Genomic DNA, 27,346 nt, shown 5'->3' with positions numbered 1-27,346 from the left:
CACCAAGCTGCTGCCCTAACACAGCCATGCAGGAGATGGGCACAGCCGCATACTCGCACACAGCAGCAGCAGCCCCTGTGCTGGGCTGGCACGGGACGAGGCTCCTCGCCGCGGGGACTCGCCCCTGCCAAGCACCGCCTGGCCTCCAGCTCAGGGTAAGGGCACGTTGTGGTCCTCGTGTACCGAGGGCAGAGTTTGCTGTTTTTGCTTTCACTGGGGCCAAAGGGCGTGTGGGACGACAGAGAGCGTTGGGACTACAGAAGGCGCGGCGAGGACGCGGCTGTTCCACCGCTGATAACCCCGCGGCGCCTTCAAGCGAGATAAGGCCCACTGCCATGACGCAAAATGGCGGCTGCCAGCACCTAACATGGCCGCCGCGCAGCCTCCCTCCTCATGACCCCGCCGATCCGGGCACCGGGCGCCGGCGCTTGGGGCGGCCGCGGCCCCTTTCTCCCTTCGGGCCGCGCCGCTCACGTGACGCGGCAGCCGGGCCAATCGGCGCGCTCCCCGGCGGCGCGCAGGCTCCGCCTGGCCGCGTTGTGGCGGAGGGCGCCATTGCCAGCCGCGGCCGCCAGCCGCCGGGAGCGGGGCCCGCCGCCATCATGGACTACGGGGAAGGTGAGCGCCCGGCCGCCGCCCCGCATGGCCGCGGCCGCCTCGCTGCGTGCAGGGCGCCCCCCCCCACCTCCCCCCCTTCCCCGCACGCACCTCCTCGTCCTCCTCCTCGCCGCCCCTCCGGGGCCGGGGGAGCTGCGGTGGCGGCCGGCGGCGGGCGGGCTGCGCGGGAGGAGGGCAGAGGAGGGCTGAGGAGCGCGGAGGGGCCCGAGGGGCCCTCCCGGGACCGGGCGGGCGGGCGGGCGGGCGGGAGGGGCGGGGGGCGAGCTGAGGCGCCCGGGGGGCGCGGGGAGAGCGGGGGGCGAGGGGGAGGCGGCGGCGGCGGCGGTGGTGGCGGCGGTGGGGGATGGGGCGGCGGCGGCGCGGGCAGGGCCGGGGGGAGCTCGGGGCGAGCTCCGTGAGGGGTCGTGCCAGGAGAGCCGCCAGCAGCGAGAGCCGCCTGTCGGCGCGGCTCCCGGTGTCTCCCCGCGAGCTCTCGCAAAGCACTAAGTCATTCTCACTGACCCATCCTCTCCAGCTGAAGACAGAGATTGGAGGTTCCCAGATACCCCCATGCATTGTGGTGTGAACATGCCCAGTGGGTCAGTCTCAGGTATGAGCTATAAATACGTCTAACCTCTAAAAAAGCGTTGGGGCTGAGCAGTCAGTGTTGCCAAAGATGTTAAAAAGGGGTGTTGAAAGTACGTAACGCGGTGTGGCTGCACGTGTTGTGTTCTGGAGGAGTTGTAACTGGTGGGGAGTGAGGCTGCCTTCTCACCTTGGGCATGTCAACGTGAGCTCCTGCACGGTCCGAGGCAGAACCATGAGGTGTCGGAGGAGCAGGGATGGGAGGGAGCGCAGGCTTCACTTACGATGTTGCTCTTTGCATACATCGGTATTTTATTTTGTCATGGAAATTTCTCATATTTTCTTCTATATTCAATTCATGCTGCTTAGATTGAAAAGAAAGCAGCAGAAACAAGGTCAGAGGATGTTTCCCTCTCATGCAGGCATGGGAAAAGAAGAACCTAGATTTTCTTTTGTAACTGACTTTAAGTAAGGGTGTGGGAAGGAATATACAAAGCATAAAAATAAACGTGATAGAGCAAATGTTAGCTTTTGTTTATGCGCTATTAAAATACCTGCAACTGAAAAGAATACGGATTTTATGGGTAAGGCTATAAACTTAGCAAGACTCAAGAAATGTTTTGAAATCTCTTGCCAGCATGCAAACAAGTACCAAAAGGTTGTTGATGTATCAATATAAAGCTCTTACAATAAACTGTACCTAAGCTTTATTTACAAATGTGACCAAATAAATATTTGCTATTGGATCTCTTCATACGCTTGGTGGCTGTTATGTGGAAATAACATGGATTACAGAAGCATCTGCAATTGCAGTATGACCGTTTTCATGATACACTCCTTGAGTCTTAGCTCTTTTGCCAACAATAGTGTTCTGGATTTATTTTTCTTCATAGTAAAATAATTAAAAACTCTGAACTTGTTTTTGTTTTTTTTTTTAAAAATCTTCTGTATTGATTTCTAAATAAATGTCCTTTATGTATTTAGTAGAAAAGGTTCTTCTTAAGTTGCAATTTAAATTCTTACTGGAATGTTAACTGGAGTCAATAACCAGAACCTGCTTTTCTGATATCTGATGACAGCAGTATTAAAATGAAACCAGGCTCATCCTATGATAAGTAAATGATGAAACATATTGTACAGTTAAACTATTACTTTCATGTACCTTTGTAAGAATCTGTGTGATAATTGTTTTTCGTTATTTATATTTATTCAACAAGTTTAATTATGATGTTTGCAGCTTGAAACGCTTGACATTAATGTTTGTGCATTGCATGTATGTTAGTAAGTAATGAACGAGCCTTTGTCTTACCCTGATCCTGTACAGTGGGCTAAAGGCTATTTTGTAGGGGTCCAGTAGATGGCAACAGAGGATGAATGTTGAGCGTTTTCTTCTTTGCCCGGTTCTTGGCTAAGTTCTTCCTGTTGGAAATTTCTAGCCAGTTTGAAGCGTGCTTTTTGTTGGATGGCTGATGATGGCTGTGATTCCACCATTGTCCCTTGCTCATGGCTTGGTTTGAAGCCAGATGATGTAGCCTGTAGAATAAACTTTGTGACAATATATTGAGGTTTTGGTTACTGTAACCATGTCCATTTAACTTGGAAAGGAAAATGGCTTTTGCCTCCTAAAATTCATTTAGTTGTTGGATTGGTGCCTTGTTTTGCATGGGACTCAATGCATTAAATCTTCTGTATCTATTGGCAAAGTTGGGATCTTAAAGCAGGCATAAATTTTATGAAAAATAGTGTGTCTGGAAAAAATGCAGCTTACAGTTGCACAATGGATCCTGAAGTTTGTTGTTATAAATTACAAATGAAAAATACTCTAGGCAATTATAGCTTGTTTCAAGCCTCTAATTCTGTTTTTTTTCCAATTATTTTGAGATTGATATTACGTTTTACCAAAGTTTTAATTTTTATATTCATGATTCATTAATGTAAGATCTTTCTCCTTTCTTTCATTCTCCTAGGCTTCTTACATGTTCCATGTGGGGAACACTATTGGAAATGATTTCACTTCTTGTGCTGTGAATGTTTTCAATATCTTCTAATCTTAAGTTTTTTCTTTAAAAGTGTGTCTCATAGAGTCCTCTGTACCAAGGGAACCTGATTCTTATCTACTACATGTTTAACTTCTTAGTTCTTTTCCTAAGGAAAACAGATTTTTCATTACTTTATAATGAGGTGTCATCTTGCAGCAATTTTAAATGATCTCTCTGCTAGATCAGACATTTTTTTTGTTGTCGTTAAACTTCAAGAATGCATATAAGTGAACATTTTAATGCGTAAATTGATCTCTTTTAGTGGCCTATGCTTTTTGATTTTAAGGTTAATATATTTTTTCCCCTTTGTCATAACTTTTCTCCCTTACTCCAAGAGCATTTGGATACGGTTTAGAAATGGAAAATGGAATAATTCTTCTCTGTTCTGTTTCTGTACTTCAGTTCAGCAGCTCGTTCATCAACATTGTGTGCAAGAAGCTGCAGATACCAAAACCTGATTTATTCCTCTAACAAACGCTATTTCAGATACCTCAACTGTGTCAAAGATTTTGTTGCTCCTGAAGTTTAAAAAGAAACCATGAACCATTTTTTTTTTTTTTTTCCTCTCTGAAATATTTATAGATACACAGAATACTTCTTCAAAGCAGCTCTGGGACTTGGATATCTATTGCGAAAAAGCATCCAGTTAATTTTTAAGCTTTTTTTTTTTTTGAAAGTTTTGTTTGCTACCTCCAGTTTCTTGTAGTACAAAACCACCCATGTAATAGTCTGTCGCTTTGTAGCTTTTGTGTCCCTCTGTTAAATCTTTTTCCAAGAGGAGCATACTACAGTGTAGGGAAATGCAGTGCAGCGAGCCTGGGCAGGAGGAGTAAATTGGTCAGTCAGGGAACAGGAATTGCCCATTTGGGGAATGGCAGCCACGCTGCTGATGGTACAGATATCCTTGCTGATCCAAGGGTAGGATGAACCTGGATTGAGTAAAGGGAGCATTGAATAGAAACAGACATCAGATGCTGTCCTGGGAAGCACATTTCAATATTTGCTTTTGTGCTGAAATTTTTAGGAAAAAAAAAATCACCTTGGTTTGAAGCATAGATTCAAATAATGTTTTGGAATATTTTTTTTTTCATGTGAATGTGAAAGTTGGTGGTGTTCCCTCCCCACACTGGTCACTCACTGTACTAGTCAGATTGTGTTGGCAGTGATCTTGACAATGTGTTTTGTTCTTCCATGTTGAATGATGTGGTTGGCCTGCTTAACCTAATTACCTTTGTGCCATAAGAGAGATTGTAGATAATAGGGAGCAGGATAAACTGAGGTGAATTATTCATCCCCTTCAGGCTGTTTTCAAGATGTCAGTGTCTTCTGATTTGATAAACTGCACTTAAAAAAAAATACTTTGGATCTGAGATTGAACATAGGATCAGCTGAACTTAAAAAGCTTTGCAAAAATTACTGACTTTTTTTTTTCTTACATGCCCATATCTTTGTGTGGACAGTCTTCAGGGTATTGCCCTAAATGTAAGGAAGTAGATCAGTCACACCAGAGAGGAATATGAGATCTTCATATTAGAAGATTCAGCAAGTTCTTTAAAGAGAAACATCCTGGAGTTTAGACTGATATCATGTGATGCTACATGATTAGTATTTTGAGAGTTTTTTTCCTACTTTGCTCAATCTTTATTGTACAGCCCAAATATGGGAAGATGCAGTGCAACTTCCAAGTTCTAGAAGTATCATCCTCAACTTCTTAGGAAGTACCTATGATCACTAAAAGGAAAACAAACAAACCAGCAAATCTTATTTTGAGATTCTATTCAGGCTTGCTAGGGACACCTGTAACAGTGAAATACTCAGCTAAGTACCATTTGCAGTTTTCCTTGCAGATAAAGAAAGTAAATTACAATGGCTGTCTGGTCTAACAAAAAGCAGTTACAAACAGGAAATAACGTATATACATGTACTTATTTTCACAAAACTGATAGGCACACAGAGGTACTATATTTTGTTAAATAGGAAATATTTTATTACTTTGAGTGGGCTTATTGTCCTGTTCTGGAGAAGTCTTGGGATTTTCTTTGGAATGTAGGAAATAGTGGACAAATCTTTGTGTGGTTATATTTTTATTCTTTCCATGTTCACTGATTTTCCTTCTCTATCTTACTTTTTAATGAGGCTTGACTTGACAGGCTTGTTTTCTGTTACCCAGAAGTTAGTGTTGGCCAGTCCTGGGAAACAGTGATCATCACTAGAATGCTGATGAGGTGCAAAGCGTGCACCTTACAGGAAGGCTGTGGCTCATGTTCATTATGCAGATCTACATTGCTGTCTTAGAGCTTTGAATTTTTGTGTGGTTATTTTAACTGTACTTCTATATAAGACTTAGAGTGTTGAGGAGAAACTTGGTTCTTTTGGCAGACTTCTTTACAAGATACAAAGGTGTCATGAAGTGACATCAGTTCAGCTGTGAGGTACCACCCTCTTAGCAGAGTTGGTCACCTGCAGCTCAGTGGTGCTGTGGTGGTTCTCTGTTGGTGCTAGAAGGGAGAGTTAGATTGGAGCCTGTATGCAGCGTCTGCATTGCAGCGTGACATGAACTGTAACCTTGAAGCAGTGTCTCTGTCAACTTCTGAACGTTTTTTTGTGGCATTGTTATAGCCAGATGTCTGAACTATGTGTGTTATCAAAGGGAGGAAGTGGTCATCATTCTTCACTAACTTCTGATGCTCCACGTCAGGTTTTTTCCATTTAGTTGTCTTAACCTGCGTCTGAATTCCAGCTGACAGAACAATAATCCTGACCTGTCCATTACTGACAAAAAATGTCATCTTCATTTCAATTAAGAGGTTCTCTGATGATGACAAAGACACACGGCTTCCCTCAGCACATTGTTGAAATTGATTCACAACTGAGAGTGCTGTATTTTGTTTGTAAGCTCTGTGGCAGGTTAAACATTTTACTTAAGAATTTAAGCTAGAATGCTTAATAGGACTTCTCTCTTGCTTTCTTTATAAACATTTTTCTGCTCTTTTTTAGACATGGACCGTGATTATGGGCATGGAGGCTATGGTGGCCCACGATCCATGGACTCTTACCTTAACCAATCCTATGGGATGGAGAGTCATGGAGGTGGAGGCGGAGGAGGTGGTGGTGGTGGTAACAGGTAAAATAATCCTTCAGTTGTCCCAAGAATTGATCAAATACTATTTAAGTTTCAATCATTCTGTTTTCTAACTTAAGTGTTCCTGAGGCATGTTGTTATGATTTTGTATGAACACTTTTGTTCTGAGTCTTCATGTTCATTAACGACTGGCAAATCTTAAACTGTAAAAGCTAGATTATTGTAACAATTAGCGTTTTTGTGGAAAAGTTCGACACTGAAACAATACGTCTGTGACTGAAAATGGATCAAGTTTTATTTTTGGGTAACGGTTAGTAATTTATAACTGATTGGCCTGACATACTGTTTCTGACATAGCAGACTAGACCTAATTGGCTTAGTGGCTTAGACTGAATCTATCAACATTCCGTTTTCAAGGAACATTTAGGGTATGTGCTCTTTGCTTTGAATGTGCAGTGCTTAAATGGTCTTCCTATTGAATCTGAAAGTCATGTCCAGATTATTTCTTTGGCAGGTACTGATTACACTAAAAATTGTGTGCATGTTCTGGGCTGCTTTGCAAGATGGATTAGTCTAAAAGTAAAATTTCTGATGCAGTGGTCTTAAAGTTGTGTATGTAATGCTAGGATACTATTCCTGTTGCTCTTTCAGATAAAAGCAGTAGGGAACAGCTGATTTGATTTATCTTTTAACATCACATTCGAAGTAGTATGCGTTTCAAAGTAGTGATTCTATCTTGGAGGAAATGAAACGTGAAGAAAACTTGGATAATCTGATGGTTTTCTTGTGTGCGCCCTTGAATTCTTGTCTGGCTGTAGCCAGACTACTGTATGGTTCTTGTTCGTAGTCACTGTAGTTCCACTGGGCGAGGACAGAACTAAGTAGGGAGGCTGGAGAAATGTTGTGTTTTGCTGCATGGGTCTGTTAAACATTTTAGTTCATTATAATTTGTTTAATGATGAACATAAGATTGACTTAAAAGACTGATCAGAGATTGAGGAACGAGCTGTACCTACCATACAGTAATCTGCATATGATTGAGTTTGAATGACTACTTGAACACAGAAATGTCTCTTGCCATGTAATGTTAATATTATGCATGGACTCCTTTAGGTAGCACTATTTTCTGTTTACTTATCGGTCTTCCAAGACTAAACGTATTTTAAAATGAAGGCATTCAATTGACTATAGATCCAGGCAGAACTTTGAGTCTGTTTTAGTTTATATTTTATCAGTCAAGGGGCTGTCTTTCCAAATTCCTGCTTAATCACCTATTATAACCCTGTAGGGATACTAATGTGTTTCCCTTCCAATGGTGTACAAATACTGATGGATTTCCAGCCTGACTCCTGCTAATGTAAATCAGACTCATAAATAGCTGAAGATTTCAGCTCCTTGTTACTATACTTAGAAACTTCAAGGACTGTTTTTGTTTCCATTCTGTGTGTATTGAGATAGATTTTCAAAATCCAGAGTTGCTAGACTTAATGGTCTGCAAGGAAAAGATACATGTGCATTGAAGATCATGATCTCTGATTGGGTGACTGAATATTACAGGGAAGATGATTGCCAGAAAGTATAAACTTGCATGGAAGAGCACTTATGTTTTCCTTTAGAATTCTGGGGTGTTTAAGACACAACTGTACCACTAAAAATTGATTATTTTCTTTTTGTACTCTCAGTTGAGAACTAAGCCGCCTTTTAACTGCTGTTTAACTGTTAAAATATGAGGGCATGATTTTGAAGAAAGGAGAGTTTGACTAGCCTGTGAATGTCTGCAGGTCATTATTTTCGTGAGACTAGGGCTGGGCTCTAATAATTTAGTAAATGTTGCTGAAAATTTTAATTGACCAAAGTTCAGGCATACTGAACTTTAGAATTGTTTGTAGAAAAAATGGCTCAGATAGCTTTCTATCTGGTCATAGTGTCATTTGCCCAGCCCTAATCAAGATTAAACAATAACACAACTGTACCGACCAGTATAGTAATAAATTGATTTTAGTTGATAAATGTCAACTGATAACATGTCTTTTTGAAATGTATAACATTAGTAAGCTTACTTTTTTTTCTCCTCACTGTGCAACTTTTCCAGGTTTGGACCTTATGAGTCTTACGACTCCGGGTCTTCTCTGGGTGGGCGAGATCTGTACAGATCTGGCTATGGTTATAATGAACCCGAACAAAGCCGCTTCGGAGGTAGTTATGGTGGTCGATTTGACAACTCCTACCGGAATAGCCTTGACTCTTTCGGAGGTAGAAACCAGGGCGGGTCTAGCTGGGAAGCACCTTACTCCCGTTCAAAATTGAGGCCTGGGTTTATGGAGGACAGAGGAAGAGAGAGTTACTCTTCCTACAGCAGTTTTTCTTCACCCCATATGAAGCCTGCACCTGTAGGCTCTCGGGGGAGAGGAACGCCTGCTTATCCTGAAAGTGGATTTGGAAGCAGAAACTATGATGCTTTTGGAGGACCATCAACAGGCAGAGGCCGAGGCCGAGGAGTAAGTACAGAATCTTTTCAGATTCTTTTCACTAGACACTCTTTTAAACCCTTTCAAGACCACTGCTTTAAAATTAATACACTGTTCAGTACAGTGTGGTTTTTTGTCCAAGCAAACTATCATGGTTGACAATGTCGTTTACCCCCTTGAAGCTGTCTTCAAGTAGAATGCAGTCTCTCTTTCGCTCTTGAAAGTAATAAGTAATAGAAGACTAGTTGATAAGGTTTGTTAAATCTCTCCTTTTGTTTGAAAGGCGACGATAAAAGTAATAGGTTTGGTCTAAAAGGGATTAAAAGGACTTGCATTTTTCCTTGTAAGCACTAGCATCCTCATTGCTGGTGGGGAAATTCTTGAATATTGTGAAAGTTTAATTCAAAGCCATTTGAAGTTTTTAGTAGGTTAAAGGTGCAATGTATATGCAAAAAAATAAAACCCGGTTGTGAATGCCAGAGCAGCTTTCGTTTCCTGCAAAGGTAAAACTTCAGCTAATTCTTTAGTATGTTCAACACATGCTTTATCAAACATCAAGTCTTCTCTTAAACTTAGTTCTTACTCTGACTTGTGTATTGAAAGAGTGATGGGGAGGAATTTGCAAAGGTAGGTGGCTAGCAGTTACAGTGATTCGTATTTAAAATTAAAGCACAACTAAAGGGACATCATCAACTTGAAATCAAGTTCTTTTGCAAACTTGAGATTGATTACCTGGTAATGTATCTAGCCCTATGACTTGTATTAATTTTGTTTTGGTGACATATCTTCTACCTCGTTTTCAGTGGATTCCTTTCCAGTGTAGGATGTAAAAACTGTCCAAATTAACTGGACACAAAATAGTAGATGACAGTTCGGAGAAGTAGTGCTTAATGTTTAACGAGCTAGGGAAAAAATACAACAGAAGAGAATAAAAAATAATCCTGACAGAAGCACTAACTTTAAGTTGATGGTGTCCCTTTACTTTGGTTTTATAATCCCAATTCTGATATTTTTTTTAATTGTGAAAAGGTCAGTGAACGCTTTTCCGCCTATGCCTCTAGGTACAGCTTAACTTTTAAAATTCCTAAGTGTGCCATATCTCTTTGGGAAGCAATTCTTTAATGTTAAACCATACAACTTGCTTGTAGCTTGAAGTCTAGATGAAGATCTTTTTTTTTTTCTGGGTCTTTAAGTGCCTAATTGTCTGGTGGTCTTGTTTCAGAAGGTCTACTTTGGAGCATTCTTGAATACTGTAGTTGTCATATTCAAATTTTAGCTCAGATTTACACATGGCTACTAGCTAGCATGTAGCACGGTATTAGAAATAGTCTAATCTTTATATTTCTTTGTTTGTAAAGCTGAAAGTGTTTGATTCTTAAGCTTGGATGCCATCCTTTCAGAACTCATTTGGATCTGAAAGTTTTGTGCAAAATGGTGACCAAGTAGCCTTATTTCTGTTCTATTTTTACTTTTGAAATCTTTTTAGTCTTTTACGTTATCCTTTATTACATAAAGGCTAAAGTACTTACCATACTTAAAATGCATTGCACCTTTAATAGATACTGTTTTTAAAAAAGTACTTGAAACTATTCAAGTGCCTACTTTGTTCCAAATTTATAGACATACAATGTAAATGTACATGCTAGGTAGTTCTGTAACTGTCTCAACTAAGTTAATTAATGTGGAGATCTTGTGCATGGACTTTTGATTAAGCAAAGTGCCTGTTTTGATGCATTCAGTCCGTCATATAAAATCTGCTAATAAAATGGGTATCCCTTTTGTGAAAAGTATTTTCAAGTTATTTTCATGTTCTTTGATAGTGTAGTGGTAATTCTCTTCTCACAGTGATTCAAATATTTCTGCTTATCCAATTCATCCATCCAGTTAGTGGGCTGTCTTCTGACCTTTATTAATCAAATAATTGAGCTAATACTAAGAAATGTGTTGGTGCTTTGAAAAAAAATGCAGCTACCTAAGTTCTCCCTCTTCAGATTACTCATTTATTCCATGCCTTCAGAGGTTGCTTTCATAAAGAAGTGTTCACCAATGTCTGTACAGCACTTCAGAAGTAACAGAAGGATTTAGTCTTCCAACTGAATTTTCATTCCTGTTGCTGATGTTTTTTTTATTAGACCCTCCAAGCCCAACTTCAGAATTCACTGTTGCGCATTGTCCTGGAATAATTAAGTAAAAGACAGACTGAGCTTCCTTCAGTTAATCACTGCCTCACACTGAACAACTTTCTTTATTCAGTTTTCAAATCACTGCTAATAATTTAGAGTAAAGAAGTCTCTCTCTTTCTCTCTCGGCTGCTAACTATAGTGTAGGAAAAAGTAGTTTGGTTAGCTCTGTTTTTTCACCAAGGGGGAAGTCATTCATCATGTGGAGAATCTGAAGAGAGGAGCCAAAATGTTAGGCTGAGATTGAGCTTTGACAGGCATGTTCATCATCTGGACAATGGCTCTGAATAAGCAGAAACATGGTTTATACATGTGTGTTCTACTGGACACCCACAAAACCATTGCACAAAACATCAAAACTGGGAACTTAAATTTCCCCTGCATTTTGTTCCAGAATGCAGATTTTAGTATAGAGTTAAATTTTAAAATAAACACTTGTGCCGAGTAATTGTTGTATTTCTATTGATGTCATATACTAATACCTTTTTCTTGATTTCCCAAATTTCCAGCATATGGGAGACTTTGGAGGAATGCACAGACCTGGAATTGTTGTTGACTATCATAACAAACCCAGTCCTGCAGCAGTTGCTGCAAGAGGAATAAAAAGAAAAATGATACCGCAGCCGTACAACAAACCTGGTGGGACGTTTATCAAGAAACCCAAAATGACGAAACCTATTTTGAAGCTGACTCAGAAAAAATCACCTAGTAAGTAAAAAGTGCCAAAATTAAGTTAAAATTACTATTTTTTTAAAATCAATTTGGAGTTTAGTTTTAATATTTATAAAAAAGACTGTGCTGCTGTAACTTTTTATTTTCTACCTTCGAAGTAGTCTATAACAGACCTTTTGAAATTACTTTTCTACTCTTCTAGCTCTTCTACTGTAAAGATAACTTGCTGAATGAAAGTGGATATTTTGATGTGTTTAAATATGTACTGCTGAGAACTGCTTCATCTAGGCTTCTTTATAAAGATACTTAATGGGTGCAATTTTTTACCACTGAAAATATTTTCAGATTTTGTGTTCTGTTAATTGGTGATGCCTGACACACCTTAAAATGTACATGTGTATGAGACTGGGCCTGGTTGCCCAAAGACCTTGATATATGTATGAAATAGAGCATCAACTGTAGTGCAGCTACAATAAAGGCATAAAGTGTGGATGAAGAGGGGAGAGAGGGGAAGGTGAAACAAGAAAACAGTGGAAAATTGTTCTTTAACAGTGGAGAGTAGACGAGATGCTCTTGTAAGTGAAATTTCTGTAGTGAAGGCAAGAACTGTAAAGATGATAAACTGGAAATATAAATTACAAAGCATTAGCGACACGTGACTTCTGTAGTTTCCTTGAAGATGTCCTAGAACTCTAATAATTATTGTTTTGCAGCCAAAAGTCAAAGGTAGAAAACTTGCTAATATGGTTTGAATAAGTTTGTTGCTTTGAAGCAATGTAAACTTCAGTTAAAGTATTAGCAACAGTATGTGCAGTGGGCGAATTTTGGTTTTGTGTTTGTAGCTTTTTCAGTGATTTCTCTCTGCAGTGTTTTATATAGTTTTGTTACAAATCACGCCTGAAAAATGTTTAAAATTACTTAAGCTCAAAGCTAGCAAGGTAAATGTGCAAATTTGGGAGAAACTTTATGATTTGTAGTTCTTACTTGCTCTATTTTATATTAAAAAGCTGTTAGTTTTGAATTCAAAGCTAAGATAAAAATTTTCACCAGGTGGGCGTATAGAACAGATTAATTTGCATTTTGTACAGGGACTGTAATATTGGACTTGCTAATTTTGGTGTTGTGAAATAGGTCCATAAAATACACATCCAAATATCTCAAAAGACTTGCATGTCAATGGTTTCTTTTCTTAGCTCTTCTCAGTGTTTTTATAGATTCTACTTTCCTAACCTACCTTCTAGCGCATTATCTGTTTTCATTCATTAATTTCCACAACCTAAGGAGTGTTATATACCATGTAAGATTGAAGCTATGTTAATGGAGTAGGTGGTACCTACTAGAATGCACTAAAATCAACTTGTTCTGTGTTTCTGAGATGGGTGCAGGGGAAGACTGAGTGGCTTGGTACAATTTTCCAAGACTTGAACTGAAAGATGCTCTAAGTGGTCTTGTGTACTTGAAAACTAAGAAGTGGGTATCAATTAGCAGGGGAATGTGGATGTACACAATGAGCAATATATCTCTAAATGTTTTTTTATCGTTTTTATTGTCTCATCTATCTCAAAAAGTCATGACTGTCCTTTTTAGTCATGACTTTCTTGTTTTGTGGAGTTAGATACCAGTGATTGTTTTTGAAAGACTGGTTAGTTTATATTCCTAAGAATACCTGATTTTACTTTCAGTGTTATTATTAAAATATGATAAATTGTAGATCTAGACTGTGTTAGGTGCAGAATAAGTTGACTTTTTCCTGAATATTTTATTACTCTAAAATTAATAGACAGTAATATTAAACAGCATTTTTGTATTACTTATTTCTTCCTTATTTTATTCTTATAGACATGAAGTCATCTTTCCAGGATTCCACGATAGAGGTAAAGACTCTAAGAACTAGAAAATGCTTGATTCTTTCACAATTTGGATGGTATACCTTAAGACAAATAATAAAGTTAGAGGTACAAAAACTAAGGCTTTAACTATGTAAGTTTTTTTGGAAACTTGATTTTTTTTTTCCTTTTTATTTGAAACTGTCTTATTTTAGTGGCAGTTTGAAATCTCGCTGACTTCAAGTGAAAGGGGTAGCTTGTGCAAATAGTCTTGAAAGGGAACTTTAAATTGTGTTTGTACACCTACCAACTATTTTTGTAATACACAGCTGTCACATGAACGGTTCTTACGTTGTCGTAGGCAGTCAACTTGATTTCACATACCAGTGACCTTTGGCTTGGGTGGGTTGAGAAGTTAAGTATAAAATGACAGGGAAATTACAGCAATGAGGGAGAATGAATAGATGAGATGTCAGTAACATTAAGGCGAGAAGGTAAATGGAAACTGAATCGTTGTTAACAGATGTTCTCTGTTAAGGTGCAAAGACTAGTTCCCACCTGCAGAAGATTAGTTGCCAACAGCACGCAAGAATGAGATTAAGCTAAACTTGTATATATCCTCGTTCCATGTTAAGAGACTGAAATGTTTTTCCCTTGTCGTTGAGTGGAAGTATTAACACATTCCCAAGGAAGTATGTAAAAGTCTGAATTGGCAATCAGAAGGTTTATGTAGAAGACAGAGAATTTTGACTTTGAAACTAGTTTATAAAGATATCCTGGCATGAAAGATAAATGCATAGTTTGTGGTAGTTTTACATTGAGCCTTTTGTGGTTGCTCATTTCACTTTCATCTATTGTTATATTTGATTAAAAATAGCTGGTAACAAATTAGTGGAAATAATTCATGTTGTTTGCTGGATGTAGGGTGGCATTGTGTTTTTTCCATTTGTAATTTTTGGTTTTGACTTAGGAAATTGAAGTGGACACGAGTGGTGCAGTTGTTATATATGAAGACTTTACAAGAGATGCTTATGATCTTGGGTATCAGACTTTTGGAGGTAAGTCAGTTTGCTTTGTCAGGTAAGGTTTTATAGATACTGTATTTGTGTGACTTTGGGTGAATAGATTTAGTATGCATGTATGTATGACCTCTAATAATTATTGCACAGCGTGACTCTTTTTAACAAATCTTTTGAATTTAGGCCATGGAGAAAAAAAATGTTTGTCATGTCCATCGTGTGTTTTCTTTGTTACATGGTTATAGGACTTGCTTTAATTCTGAATTTCCTTTCTTTTGTGTGTGTAATCTAGACCCCTACCTGTTGGAAACAGGTATTTAAATTTGTCATTTTTAATGGAGGAAAACAAAATAAAACTTCTATGGCATTTAAATAAGCCTTAAAACAATGTTGGTGTAGGATCTGCATTTTGTGACTATATAAAAGGTGTTTGTGGAAGAGACAGGGAAGACTAACACTGCCCGGAAAGCTAGACTTTTTGGGAATATAACACTTTAAAATCATTCTGTGTTTTAAGATGGCAAAGGAGAAGCTAAAAGCGAAGAAGAAGAAAAGAGACGAATTGAGGCCAGAAGAGAGAAGCAAAGGCGTAGAAGGGAAAAAAACAGCGAAAAATATGGTGATGGATACAGGTTTGTGTTATGACTTGTCTCGTGGTATGGTTTTCTCCTGCTATATCCTTGTTCTGTAAGAATATGCCTTCATTCCTGAAAGGCCCTTATGGACTGATTTCAAAAGAAAAATAAATGAACAAATGAGCAGAAATAAACAGCACCTTGCATGTTCAGCTCTGGGACCCGCAGCATAAGGAAGACATGGACCTGTTGGAGTGGGTCCTAAGGAGAGCAGTGAAGATCATCAGGGAATGGAGCACCTCTTCTACAAAGAGGTTGAGAGAGTTAGGATTGGTTAGCCTAGAGAAGAGAGCTCCAGCAAAACTTGATAATGACCTTATAGCAGTCTGTAGGCATTGAAGGGGGTCTACAGGAAAGATGGGGAAGGGACTCTATCAGGGAGTGTAGTGATAGGACAATGGGTAACAAGTTAAAAAAAAAAAAAAAAAGAGTAGGTTTAGATTAGATATTTGGAAGAAATTAACTCTGAAGGTATTGAGACACTGGAAGGGGTTGCACAGATAAATTGCGGATGTTGCATCATTGGAAGTGTTCAAGGCCAGGTTGGATGGGGCTTTAAGAAACCCGATCTAGGAGGTGTCCATGCCTGTAGCAGGGTTGTTAAGACCAGGTGATCTCTAAGGTCCCTTCCAACCCAAATCATTCTATGATTTGCACAACATTCACACAGGAAATGCACAAGTTACTTAAGTCTTCTCCCTCACGAGTGTATCAGTGTGCACTTGAGAAGCCGCTTAGAAGGGTACTGCTTTTGAAATATGTAATCTAGTGAAACAAATTCATATTCAGGTTGAGTTGTTAGAAATTGACCTAGTTCTGTTTTTTTGTATGTATGGTGAGTTATTTTGTAGCAATAATAAGTAGATAGTTCTGTAACTAACTCAATTTTGCCACAGCCAAGCTGGCTGTTGGTCGGGGCTGTACAAAACTATTCTGCTTTATGTGAACGCAGTGTATGATTGTCGCGTTAGTGCCTCAGTAGTACTAAGGTACTACCACGTTTCCTTGTAAGGATTTAGCTTTTGTATGGAAAACGAGCTTTGAGTTAGTTCTTTTAACAGTCTGTAGTTAATCATTGGCTTGACTTTGGTAATACTACAGAAGATAACACAAACTGGAGAGCTATGACAGATAAACACACTGAATAATACGGTTTTACAATAGCTAGCATCTGGTTTTAGTAGTTTTTCTTCTGCATAGATAACTTACTAGTCTCAGATTAGCCTTTTTTATTTGGTTCTTGTAGCAGGTATCTTTCCTAATGGTAAAGTAGTAGATGTTTTTTCCATTTAGGCTTCTTTAAGGAATACTTTCCTTATTAATTTTCTGGTTAGGTTTGTCAAGTCCTCATTGTTTTGAGGGGAGAGGGAAGAATGTTTCTTTAATTGTAATATTATTTATTGTATTTCTCTTGCTAGAATGGCATTTACTTGCTCATTTTGCAAATTTCGAACATTTGAAGAAAAAGAGATTGAGTCCCATCTGGAGAGCGCAGCTCACCAGGAGACATTGGATCACATCCAGAAGCAAACCAAATTTGACAAAGTAGTGATGGAGTTTCTTCATGTAAGACAATGGATTTTTAAATGTTATCTGATGTTTTTACATTAGAATGTTATTAGAAGGTATCATTTAAGAAGGTATCATTAGAAGGTATCATTGCAAGTCCTATGAGGAGCGGCTGAAGGAGCTGGGCTTGTTCAGCCTAGAGAAGAGGAGGCTCAGGGGTGACCTTATTGCTCTGTATAAGTACATTAAAGGAGGCTGTAGAGAGGTGGGGGTTGGCCTGTTCTCCCGTGTGCCTGGTGACAGGACGAGGGGGAATGGGCTAAAGTTACGCCAGGGGAGTTTTAGGTTAGATGTTAGGAAGAATTTCTTTACTGAAAGGGTTGTTAGGCACTGGAACGGGCTGCCCAGGGAGGTGGTGGAGTCACCATCCCTGGAAGTCTTCAAAAGACGTTTAGATGTAGAGCTTAGGGATATGGTTTAGTGGGGACTGTTAGTGTTAGGTTAGAGGTTGGACTCGATGATCTTGAGGTCTCTTCCAACCTAGAAATTCTGTGATTCTGTGATTTAGTCTTCAAAATATGCTTAATTCATTATCATTCTTTTTGGAGAAGACTTCTGGTGCAGTGTGTATTGTTGAAAGTGAGGCAAATATAGTCATTAAAATAGTACTACAACTGTAACTTCACCCAGTTGCAATTAAAAGTAGTGACTTAAATGCCCAATTAATTGCTATTTATTTTTACTCTCTTTTCTTCAGAATAGAGCTATTCCAAGTAATATTTTAACCAAGGGTTCCTATTGTAATATAAACCCTCAAATATCAGCCATTACACTTTCTTTTTTCTGATTCTCTCTAGGAGTGTATGGTAAATAAATTCAAGAAGACAGCTATGCGTAAGCAACAGACAAGTAACCAAACAGACAACGCTCAAGCTGTTGAAAAAGATATAATGGAAGGTGAGTAATGATAGTGCATGCTATGGAGATCAGTTCCCACATCTTTTTTCTACCTGGTTTGTGTTCCTTGACTCATTTTTGATGTTATGTGAAATGCAAGCACAGTCAGAGATAACAAACTTTAGATTTCCTGTCCAGGTAGCCTTGTCATAACACAAGATAATGTTTTGCTAAGTACTTGACTAATAGAATTATGTAGGCCTCACCACAGTCTTATTCAGTGTTGCCATGAGGAATGCAGTTAGATTGAAAGAGATCACTTAATAAAGTGGTAACATGATAATGATTAATATGATGTCAAGGAGCTAGATGATATCAGTGGGATAATTGTGTTTTTGAGGCAGGCTGTGACAAAAGGAGGACTTGGAGCACTTTCTAATCTGTGGCTACCCAACATGCATCTCGGCCTTACTGTTTTTTCCCCACTTGGCTGCTCTACAGACTGTTTTCTAAAGGCATTTGTGTCCCTCTACCTTCTTGTGCCATATCCCTCTGCTTTATCCTTTGCTTGAGAGCTTTCAAAAAATGCACTAGAGCCAGAAAAGACATCTTTGGAGTCCCTTTACTTCAAACAATAAATACATTTAAATATTGCATTTGTTTGAATTTAAAGTTTGAAAGTTACTTAATGGATGTAGCCAACATCTTAACAGTCTCACATTATTTTTATGTATTCTTCTAAAGTACAGGAGGGCCTGTTTACCTTTATGATCAGAATGATCTGTTGGCAAGCTAACATTTGAACTTGGAACGGGTTTACATTGGATTCATACAGTTTTTCTTGGTGTTGAGGGACTGGGAGACAAGGAAATACATTAGGTGCTCTTATGAGGGATGAAGTTAATTCAGCTGCTTTGGTGAAAAACTGATTTGTTTGTTTCTTATATTAAAATGCATATTATTAAGAATATTGGTCATTGTAGATCTTAAATAGTAGACATTTTGTACATTCAATTTATGATTTGTTCATCAATTTTATTTTCCTCTATTTAGGCAGGTAAGGTGTTCGTATATAATAACCTCAGGCATCAAACATAATTGCTTGAATCTCATACATGGTCTGTGGAATGAAGGAATTTGAGTATCAGGTGAAAAAAAAATCTCTACCAACATTCTCTTCAGCAAGCCTAGTTCTGATGCCTCAATTTGTGTGAATATTCCCTGCGGTTCAGTTTGACATGTTTACCAATTGAGAGCTCTAACTTACTGGTATAAAACATCCAATCCTTTCTGCCATTCCCCTGGTTTAACACTTTCTGTGTTAATGGTTTGTTGCATGTTCTTTGGCAGGGGTTACTGCTGATGACCACATGATGAAAGTTGAGACTGTTCATTGCAGTGCTTGCAGCGTGTATGTTCCTGCATTACACAGTTCCGTTCAGCAGCACTTAAAATCTCCTGATCACACAAAAGGAAAACAAGTAAGATATGACATATTTAAAAAGAGATTAAAAAAGGCATAGTTTCATAGTAGGTGAGAAATGTGGTACTGGGTGTAAATAACTCCTAAATTCTTATCAACACTATTCTGTATATATCTAGAATGTTCTCTGTAAACATAATGTCTCATGAACTATCTGGCACTTTAATCCCCACAGTGAATAAAAGGTGGTGTGCTTCATAGCCAACAATAGTAAGTTCCAAGAATGTTACTAGGAATAACTTTGTTTTTATTTTAGGGGAATTTTGCTGCCATTAAGTGTCAGAAAGATTGTTACTCAAATCATAAAACATAATATATATGTTTCCAGCAATTTAACAGTACTGGTATCCTTTCTTTGATTGGCTATTATCCTTTTAATATGAAGAAAAGTGAGAGCAATTTAGAGTTAGAAGTAGTATGGAATTGGATCCTATTACAATTCACGATAATCTTCCAATGATTCCAGCAACATTAGTAGAATAGCATGAATGAAAAAAAATATCCCAGTTGTTGTAGTTAAATAAATAAATAAATAAATTTCAAAAGTAATGTTTTTTTCATGAAGTTCTGTAATCATGAGCCATAGGCAGTTGTGGAAAAGCATGGGTATTATCTGTAAGTGAGAACAGTTAACTGTGGGAGTAGATAAGTGCATGGTTATATGTAGTTCATTATATGACCAAGACCTGAATATATATCTTAATCAAACTAAAGCAACAAACTATAAACACTATCAAACTTAACTTCTAGCTGTGTAATAAACTGAATTGAATGCCAAGAATGAGCATTTTGTGCATTATTACTTTCACAATTTTCCTTACAGAAACAGACTACGAATTCAAATATGTGACAGAATAGGTGTATAATAATTATTCGCTGTTACATCTGTTTCCTAGGCCTACAGAGAACAAATAAAAAGGGAGAGTGTTCTTACTGCTACCAGTATCTTGAATAACCCAATAGTCAAGGCACGGTATGAGCTGTATGTGAAGGTAAGATGTGAAGAGTACAATACACTTTACAAATGAGTTAATCTTTGTTTAGAAGCAAGGGTTCCTACGGGTGACTTTGTACTGTAAAGTACTGTACATGCAACTTGTCTAATTCTTTTTGATAGAATTTCTAGGATTCGTGGCAGCATACAGACAGTGGAAGCTTACAACATTACTAGTCATGGTCAGAGCATTTAAAAGATGTGGCAGCCTGTGTTACAAATTCACAGCTTGAGAAATATGTGAAATCATTTTGGCAAAATATTTTTTCCTTTTCTGGGCCAGATATGTGACTTTCTGTAGTAACATTTTCCCTGTGCCTAACCAATAGATGATTTCAGAAAAAGCAATACTGTATTGCAGAAATATGACAAGGTGTCAGCCAATGCAATATTTAATTGTAATTCAAAAGGTTGAATTTAGTCATGTTCTGCAGAATTATGTACAATTGGATGCATAATTCAGTTTCAGACAGCTCTTCTATATCTGTTAAGAAAAGATGGCAACTACCAGCTACCACAGCTTAGAATATTTGACTATTTTCAGCTCTCTGCTGGTACTCCCTATGGTATGGCATGCATGTGCATTGTCCCTTACAGCCCCCTAGTGGGAAACTGGTGAAAAGGGGATTGGAAATGTGCCATTTGCTCGTTGAAAAAATGAAGATTGTCTTCACAAGGAGGTCACTGCCATTTTCAGAATGCTTACCATTGGTATTTCCCAAACGCAATACACTTCTAGCAGCACCTGCTCAGTGAGATATATCTAGCTTCTTGGATATGCTAATCCCTCTCATAATTAATGTATAATCAACTGCAGACCAAAAGAGTCAGTAGTTCTTATGCAGCATGTGATGAACCAGTCTATGTATTTGGTGCCTGCCGTTTTTCAATAGAGTAGAAAATCCTACTGACAGCTGAAAATCAGTTGCTTTGAGATGATAGGCAGATTGGTTTGAGGAAACAAAAACACACACAAAAAAAACCATTCTTTCAGAAGGCTTTGTGTATACAGCATATGCAGAGTGGAAAGAAGAAATTTGGAGCAGGGAGGACCTGGCAGGCTGAGTGCTGGCTGTGTTGACTGCCTGGCTCTGGCAAATAGCAGGCAAGCAGTTCTGGGGATATTTGCTGCCTTTTGCATAGTGTAAGGCATTTCAGGATTGAACGCTGTGGCTAATGTTTGACGGAAAATTGGGGGCGTGGACTGACTTCTGGACTGGAGTAAGCTAACTGACAAGCAATAATTGTCTTAGGGAGTCCTTGGCTACTTTTGAGCAAAATGCCATTTTTTCAGCTGAGGCTGAAATGGTAGTTTGGGGGCTTTTTGGTAGGGTTGTCTTCAGATAGACTTGTAGAACCCACATCGCCCAGGAGAGTGGACAGCTTCAGGGAGCACCTTTCCACACTGAGCCACGGTCAGGGTTTGGAGCGGTGCCTGCCCTGGGCGCTGATGCTGCGGCCTTGGCTTGGGAGGGCACCGGTGTGCCTGCAGTGGGGCTCTCCCCAGCAGCAGTGAGCAGGAGCTCACTCGTGGGTTCAGCTGGGTGACAGCTCAACATGTGACTTACTCCTTTACCTAACAATTAATGGAAAATCTTTTCTGTTCTTTGATTTAATCTTCTTTCCATGTAGAAGACTATTCCACAGGTTGCTTGCTATATGTGCAAAATGAAATAAAACAAACTCAGCAGAAGGACTGTTTATCATACATATTAGTGGAGGCATTCTGAAGTTTACCTCTGAGGTAGGCAGACTGCAGGATCTTCTTGGATCAGGTTTGTTAGACCTGTTACAAATAATACTGAGGCTAGTTTCTGGGGTCACTGGAATCATGAACACATTTGCCTGTAAACACCACTTTAGTTTCAAGCTTTCTGTGCAATTTAAATATTCTAGAGACAAGGAGCTCAAAGGATGCATCTCTTGGGAATAAAATACTTAACTGCTTACATTCTTATGCTCCATAGATGCGTGTGTATATATATTTAAGCCATCTGGGAAGATGATACCAGTGTGGCTGTCAAAATCAACTAGCATCAACATTGTTTCTGTGTTGGATGTGTTAAATGCTACATCATTGGGAAAAAGAGTGCGATCATTAGGATCTTCCCTTGAGGGTAGTAACTTTTGCCTTAGTTTGAGAACTTAAAATGCTTTTTTTCTCTGAAGAAACAGGAGGGGGAAAAATCTTTTTTTTTTTTTTTTTTTGGGGGGGGTTGAGGGGGAGGATGGTGATTACTGTGTAGAGATCTGTTCAGCTAGAAATAGTGTGCTTAATCCAGTTCTTGTAGGTTAGTTGTAAGTTGCATACTGTTTTCACAGGAATTAACAGTGAATTTTTTCTGTAGCTTGTCCTCAGGAGTCAGGAACAGTTAAGTTGTCTGTGGGAGTGTGAAAGTAGTTCTTTCAGAAGTACATTCTTCAACTGCAATTCATGATCATACCTAGCCCAGACACAAGACTATTTTAGTCTTTTCCTTTTGCATCAGATATATAGATGTACTTTTAACATCCTTGTGAATGTGTTACAGATGGAAGCCATGTTTTTGTTCTTGTACTAGGAAACAATACTATTTTCTAATGAAAAGCTAATCACAGAATCACAGAATTTCTAGGTTGGAAGAGACCTCAAGATCATCGAGTCCAACCTCTAACCTAACACTAACAGTCCCCACTAAACCGTATCCCTAAGCTCTACATCTAAACGTCTTTTGAAGACTTCCAGGGATGGTGACTCCACCACCTCCCTGGGCAGCCTGTTCCAGTGCCTAACAACCCTTTCAGTAAAGAAGTTCTTCCTAATGTCTAACCTAAAACTCCCCTGGCGTAACTTTAGCCCATTCCCCCTCGTCCTGTCACCAGGCACACGGGAGAACAGGCCAACCCCCACCTCTCTACAGCCTCCTTTAAGGTATCTGTAGAGAGCGATAAGGTCGCCCCTGAGCCTCCTCTTCTCCAGGCTGAACAAGCCCAGCTCCTTCAGCCGCTCCTCGTAGGACTTGTTCTTCAGGCCCCTCACCAGCTTCGTCGCCCTTCTTTGGACCCGCTCAAGCACCTCGATGTCCTTCTTGTAGCGAGGGGCCCAAAACTGAACACAGTACTCAAGGTGCGGCCTCACCAGAGCCAAGTACAGGGGGACGATCACCTCCCTAGCCCTGCTGGTCACACTGTTTCTGATACAAGCCAGGATGCCGTTGGCCTTCTTGGCCACCTGAGCACACTGCTGGCTCATATTCAGCCGACTGTCCACCATCACTCCCAGGTCCTTCTCTGCCTGGCAGCTCTCCAACCGCTCATCTCCCAGCCTGTAGCTCTGCTTGGAGTTATTGTGCCCCAGGTGCAGGACCCGGCGCTTGGCCTTGTTAAACTTCATGCAGTTGACCTCAGCCCATCGGTGCAGCCTATCCAGATCCTCCTGCAGAGCCTTCCTACCCTCGAGCAGATCGACACACGCACCTAGCTTGGTGTCATCTGCAAACTTACTATGGGTGCACTCAATGCTAACAAAAAGCATTAAAAGTTTACAGATCTTAATGTACCCACCTGTTTTCACTCTGTTTACTGTTGAGCGTGTATTTGAAGCTAACTAGGTGGAGTATTCTTAACTCTATTTATTTCTGTGCCCATCTTTGGAAATCCTTGTTGCTGTGCCCAAATGTGATTGAAAATACTTGCTTGATCCCAAGGAAGATAGTACCAGAGGCTTTTTAGTCAAGAGGTCTTTCTCGCTTCTATCCAGAAAGGGAAGTAGATGAGTACAGTTTGGAGAGTTGCACAAATACCAGCTGAAGTAAGGTTTGGATGCTTACCTTATTATTTCACAATGCTTTCCACTGATGCTGGAATTAAAATGGTTCAAGCATTCTCTTTTCTTTTGCGAGCCAGTTTACTGAGCTAATAGGTATCCTTGGTATTTCAGTGTTGGACAGTGTTACAGATTGGGTGAAGTAATTCTTGGTGCTCTGTAGCCTCTCAGTGCTTGCATAATAGTGGTTCACCTAAAAAGTGGCCTGAATTTTAACTGTGAGATTTGGGGTTTTCTTGTTTTCGTAGGTCTCTGATAAGTTATTATACCAGCTTTCTATATACTTGGCCTTTAACTTTGAGAGTCTACTTCTAAAAAAGCGAAACACCAGTATCTTAAATTTAAAATTCTGCCTTATTCATGGGGTTTTATATGTGGCAACTATGGCTTTGATTTGGCAATGAGTTAACTGGACTCAGTAGATACTACAAACTAAGAGCTTTCTAGACATTGAAATGATAAAACATTATTTTGTACTGTTTGAAAAAACAATATTTAAAACGTTTGTTTTCTGTTTTCTCCTCCAGGGTGAAAATCCATTTGAAATTAATGATCAGGCTCAGGAGCAGCAGACAGAAGAAGAGGACAAGGCTGATGAGCCAGCTGAAGGTGAGGAAGAAGAGGAGGAAGAAGAGGAGGAAGAAACTGAAGAACAAACTGACTTCACCTTAGACCACACTGAAGATAACTAAGTGAAAGAAAACACAAATGAAAACAAAAGAGGGGGGGCAAAACAGCTTTTTATTTCTGCTTAAAAGTGGCTAAGACTCTTTAGTAGTCTCATTTGAGAGTTGTTGAAGATTCCCCACCCTATGCATGCATTCCATTCTGTGGACAACTTGTTTATATAATTCCTCTGTGTTTCTGATTTTGTTTAAAATGAAATTAAGACTATTTTAGTTGAGCTTTTTATAGCAAACTGACTGTTAAAGCTGATTAAAACATTTGTGTTGTATATTTTTTTAAGCATCCTATTTTTTTGGTGTGTGTACTGAAAGTTGGATATAATAGTTTTTTGGTCTAATCAATTGAAAAGAAAGGCTGGTCTGTGGGGTAAATATTTTAAATGCTGTACAGCATACGCTTATCATATTTACCTCTCGATACGGAATGAGTAAACTTCAAAAATTGTGCTGTTGAGTGTGGCTGTTTTGGGGACTGCATTGCACTCTGTATAATAGAGTATGTGTAATAGTATGCCTTGTAGCTTTTTGTGATAAGATGTACCAATTTGTAGCAATAAAACACTTAAATGTTATTGTTTAAAGTGTCTATGGTTAAGTATTTCAAGTGTTTCCCTCTAACTACTAAATCTGTTTTGAATCAAATCTTGATTGATGCTATGATTATTTAAAACTTGTAGTTGCATCTTAGCAACTCATGTTACTTCTTTTTTTGTTGTTTTTTTTGATATATTCAGACTACATCTACTAGGACAGACATAGGGTACTGTAGCCTTTATGCTGTGCCCGGGAAAGTATACTTTTAGTATATGTACATGCTGTTTACTGCTGGCTGTCTTACAAATTTCTTAGTGCGGTGTGTTTTTTCAGTTCCTTCTAATCTAGCTTTTGACTAATGGGAACTGGAAATGTTTGATGTAAGTTTTTCTAACTACAGCTAAGTAATTTGCATCATTTTTCCCTAAGTGTGGCAATGTTTAATAGAACTAAGCAGTCTCTTTCAGAAATTATGGGGAACTTTTTTTCAAAAATTTCATGTGTGATTTGAGCACCTTTCCTTTGGAGAATATTCATGTTAATTTGTAACTATCACTGTACAGGTGGTCTATGCAGAATGCATAGACCACTGCAATGCATGCTGCGTTTTACAGCCTGTGACTTAACTATGGTTTCTAAGCCAAACATTTGCAAGATACTCCGCATGCTTCATCCACAGTGCACAGCCCATTTAAAACAAAACACACACAAAATGGATAAAGATCCTAGAGGAAAACTTCGTCTTGGTCCCACACCCCTGTAACCAGTTCATGTGCTGGAAGTGTATTATAAGCAAACACTTCCACACTGAATTCTATTATTAAGTTCAGGGCCAAAAAGGCAAATCCCTTGACAGCTAAGGACTGAAATTGAGAATGGTGATGATAAAGGAACAGTCAAATAAAGAAAGGGGACCCAGACTAAACAATGACATCCAGTGATGGGAAAGACATGTCTGTGAGGAAGTCTAGGGAGGGGAAATGTGCATCTCTTACTAGAATGTAGCAATACAGAGTTGTAAAAAATAAAAATCAGAGAGAATTTTATATTCTTTTACATACTAAGCCATCTGAACTTTTTTGGTTATCTCATAAGGCTTTGGTTTATGTGCCAGGCTTCTACTCGCCCTTGTTGTGCTATACTGAATTATCACTATGGACTTAGAATAATTGGAACTGTTTGAACTTATTTTGAGCATCTTTAGTGGTATGGAATATATGGGGAAATAAAGCAAGTAGTGCTAAGGGAAGAACAGTTGCACATGAGATGCTCAAGAATTATATCCCTGTTAAGGTCTTGTGTAAGCTAGAATGGGTAGAAGTTAGGGAGAACTAAAACTCTTCAAAATAGAAGTTAGGAAGAAATAAGATTCTTTAAAAAAAAAAAAAATGTTTCTTGTTTCATGCATGGTTTATAAGTTTGCACTAAAAAAAAACAAAAACACACACATATTATGTAGACTTGATTGTTACATTTGTAAGTGGATTAGCTTGAAACTAGTTAGCATGGGCTGGTTGGAAGATGTGTTGAGCCTGAAGCTGGTTGAACAATACTGTTTTTGGATGTGTAAGTTTAAAATAATGAAGTATTTCCTAGATCACTGAACATTCATTCTCCATTTTAAGCTTAGAAATAAGGTTCTTATTTGTAATACTTAGTAAGGCAGAAAGAAGATTATACTTTAAAAGTAGTCATTCATCTCTTTGTGTTCTATTCGTAGATCTCTTGCCCTACAAGAAGATGCTGATCCCTTCCCAGACAGTTTAACAGGAACTGTAGCAGTGTTCTAGAAACTGATGAGTTTTAGCATGAGAACTTCTGTGACAGTTAAGAGAACCAAGATGCTGCCCAAATTTGTGCAAGTGTATTTTTTTTTATTGCTGTATAATCTCAGGACCTTTGAATTCTGTTCATTTCTGATTTAATTTGTAACCTAAAAGGTAACTTGATTTCTTCCTTATACTGTCATTTCTAACTGATGTTAAGTGATAGCTTAAATGACCTTTCTTCTAAGGCAGCTGCTAACTATAATGGACATAATTGCCTTTTTTCTATAGGCTTAGAAAACTTTTAATGGAACTCTGCGTCCCTTTTCATCAAATTCAGTTAAATTTCTTACATCGTTAACAAACTATGGAAATAATTTCAGAGGGAGAGACAGAAGGCTGTTCTATTCCAGATGTCAGATTCCTGGTAAGCCATGGGGTCTGGGGCCTTGGTGGGAGTTGGTGCCCAGGGTCCGCCATGGATCTGGGGCCTGGGTGGGATTCGGCACCTGGGTTCTGCCATGGGGTCCGGGGCTTCGGTAGGAGTCAGAGTCCTGGGGTCCACCGCA

General features: G+C 39.1%; 1 protein-coding gene across 2 annotated transcripts; it reads left to right on the top strand.

Moving 5' to 3' along the window:
* Positions 1-320: 320 nt before the first annotated feature.
* ZNF326 (zinc finger protein 326) lies at positions 321-25,049 on the top strand. 2 transcript variants are annotated; one of them, XM_027463701.3, is made up of 13 exons: positions 321-618; positions 1,133-1,207; positions 6,219-6,345; positions 8,396-8,801; positions 11,461-11,659; positions 13,463-13,497; positions 14,420-14,507; positions 14,986-15,100; positions 16,522-16,669; positions 17,470-17,569; positions 18,860-18,990; positions 19,889-19,984; positions 24,319-25,049. In XM_027463701.3, the coding sequence occupies exons 1-13, from the start codon at positions 336-338 to the stop codon at positions 24,481-24,483; spliced, it is 1,968 nt and encodes a 655-aa protein (XP_027319502.2). In that variant the 5' UTR covers positions 321-335; the 3' UTR covers positions 24,484-25,049. The 2 variants fall into 2 exon arrangements, with proteins under 2 accessions (XP_027319502.2, XP_027319504.2); XM_027463703.3 differs by lacking the exon at positions 1,133-1,207.
* The last annotated feature ends 2,297 nt before the right edge of the window (positions 25,050-27,346 follow it).

This window comes from Anas platyrhynchos, chromosome 8, assembly GCF_047663525.1.
Source record: "Anas platyrhynchos isolate ZD024472 breed Pekin duck chromosome 8, IASCAAS_PekinDuck_T2T, whole genome shotgun sequence".
Classification (NCBI taxonomy): domain Eukaryota; kingdom Metazoa; phylum Chordata; class Aves; order Anseriformes; family Anatidae; genus Anas; species Anas platyrhynchos.
This window is presented reverse-complemented; position numbering and strand designations above follow the sequence as displayed.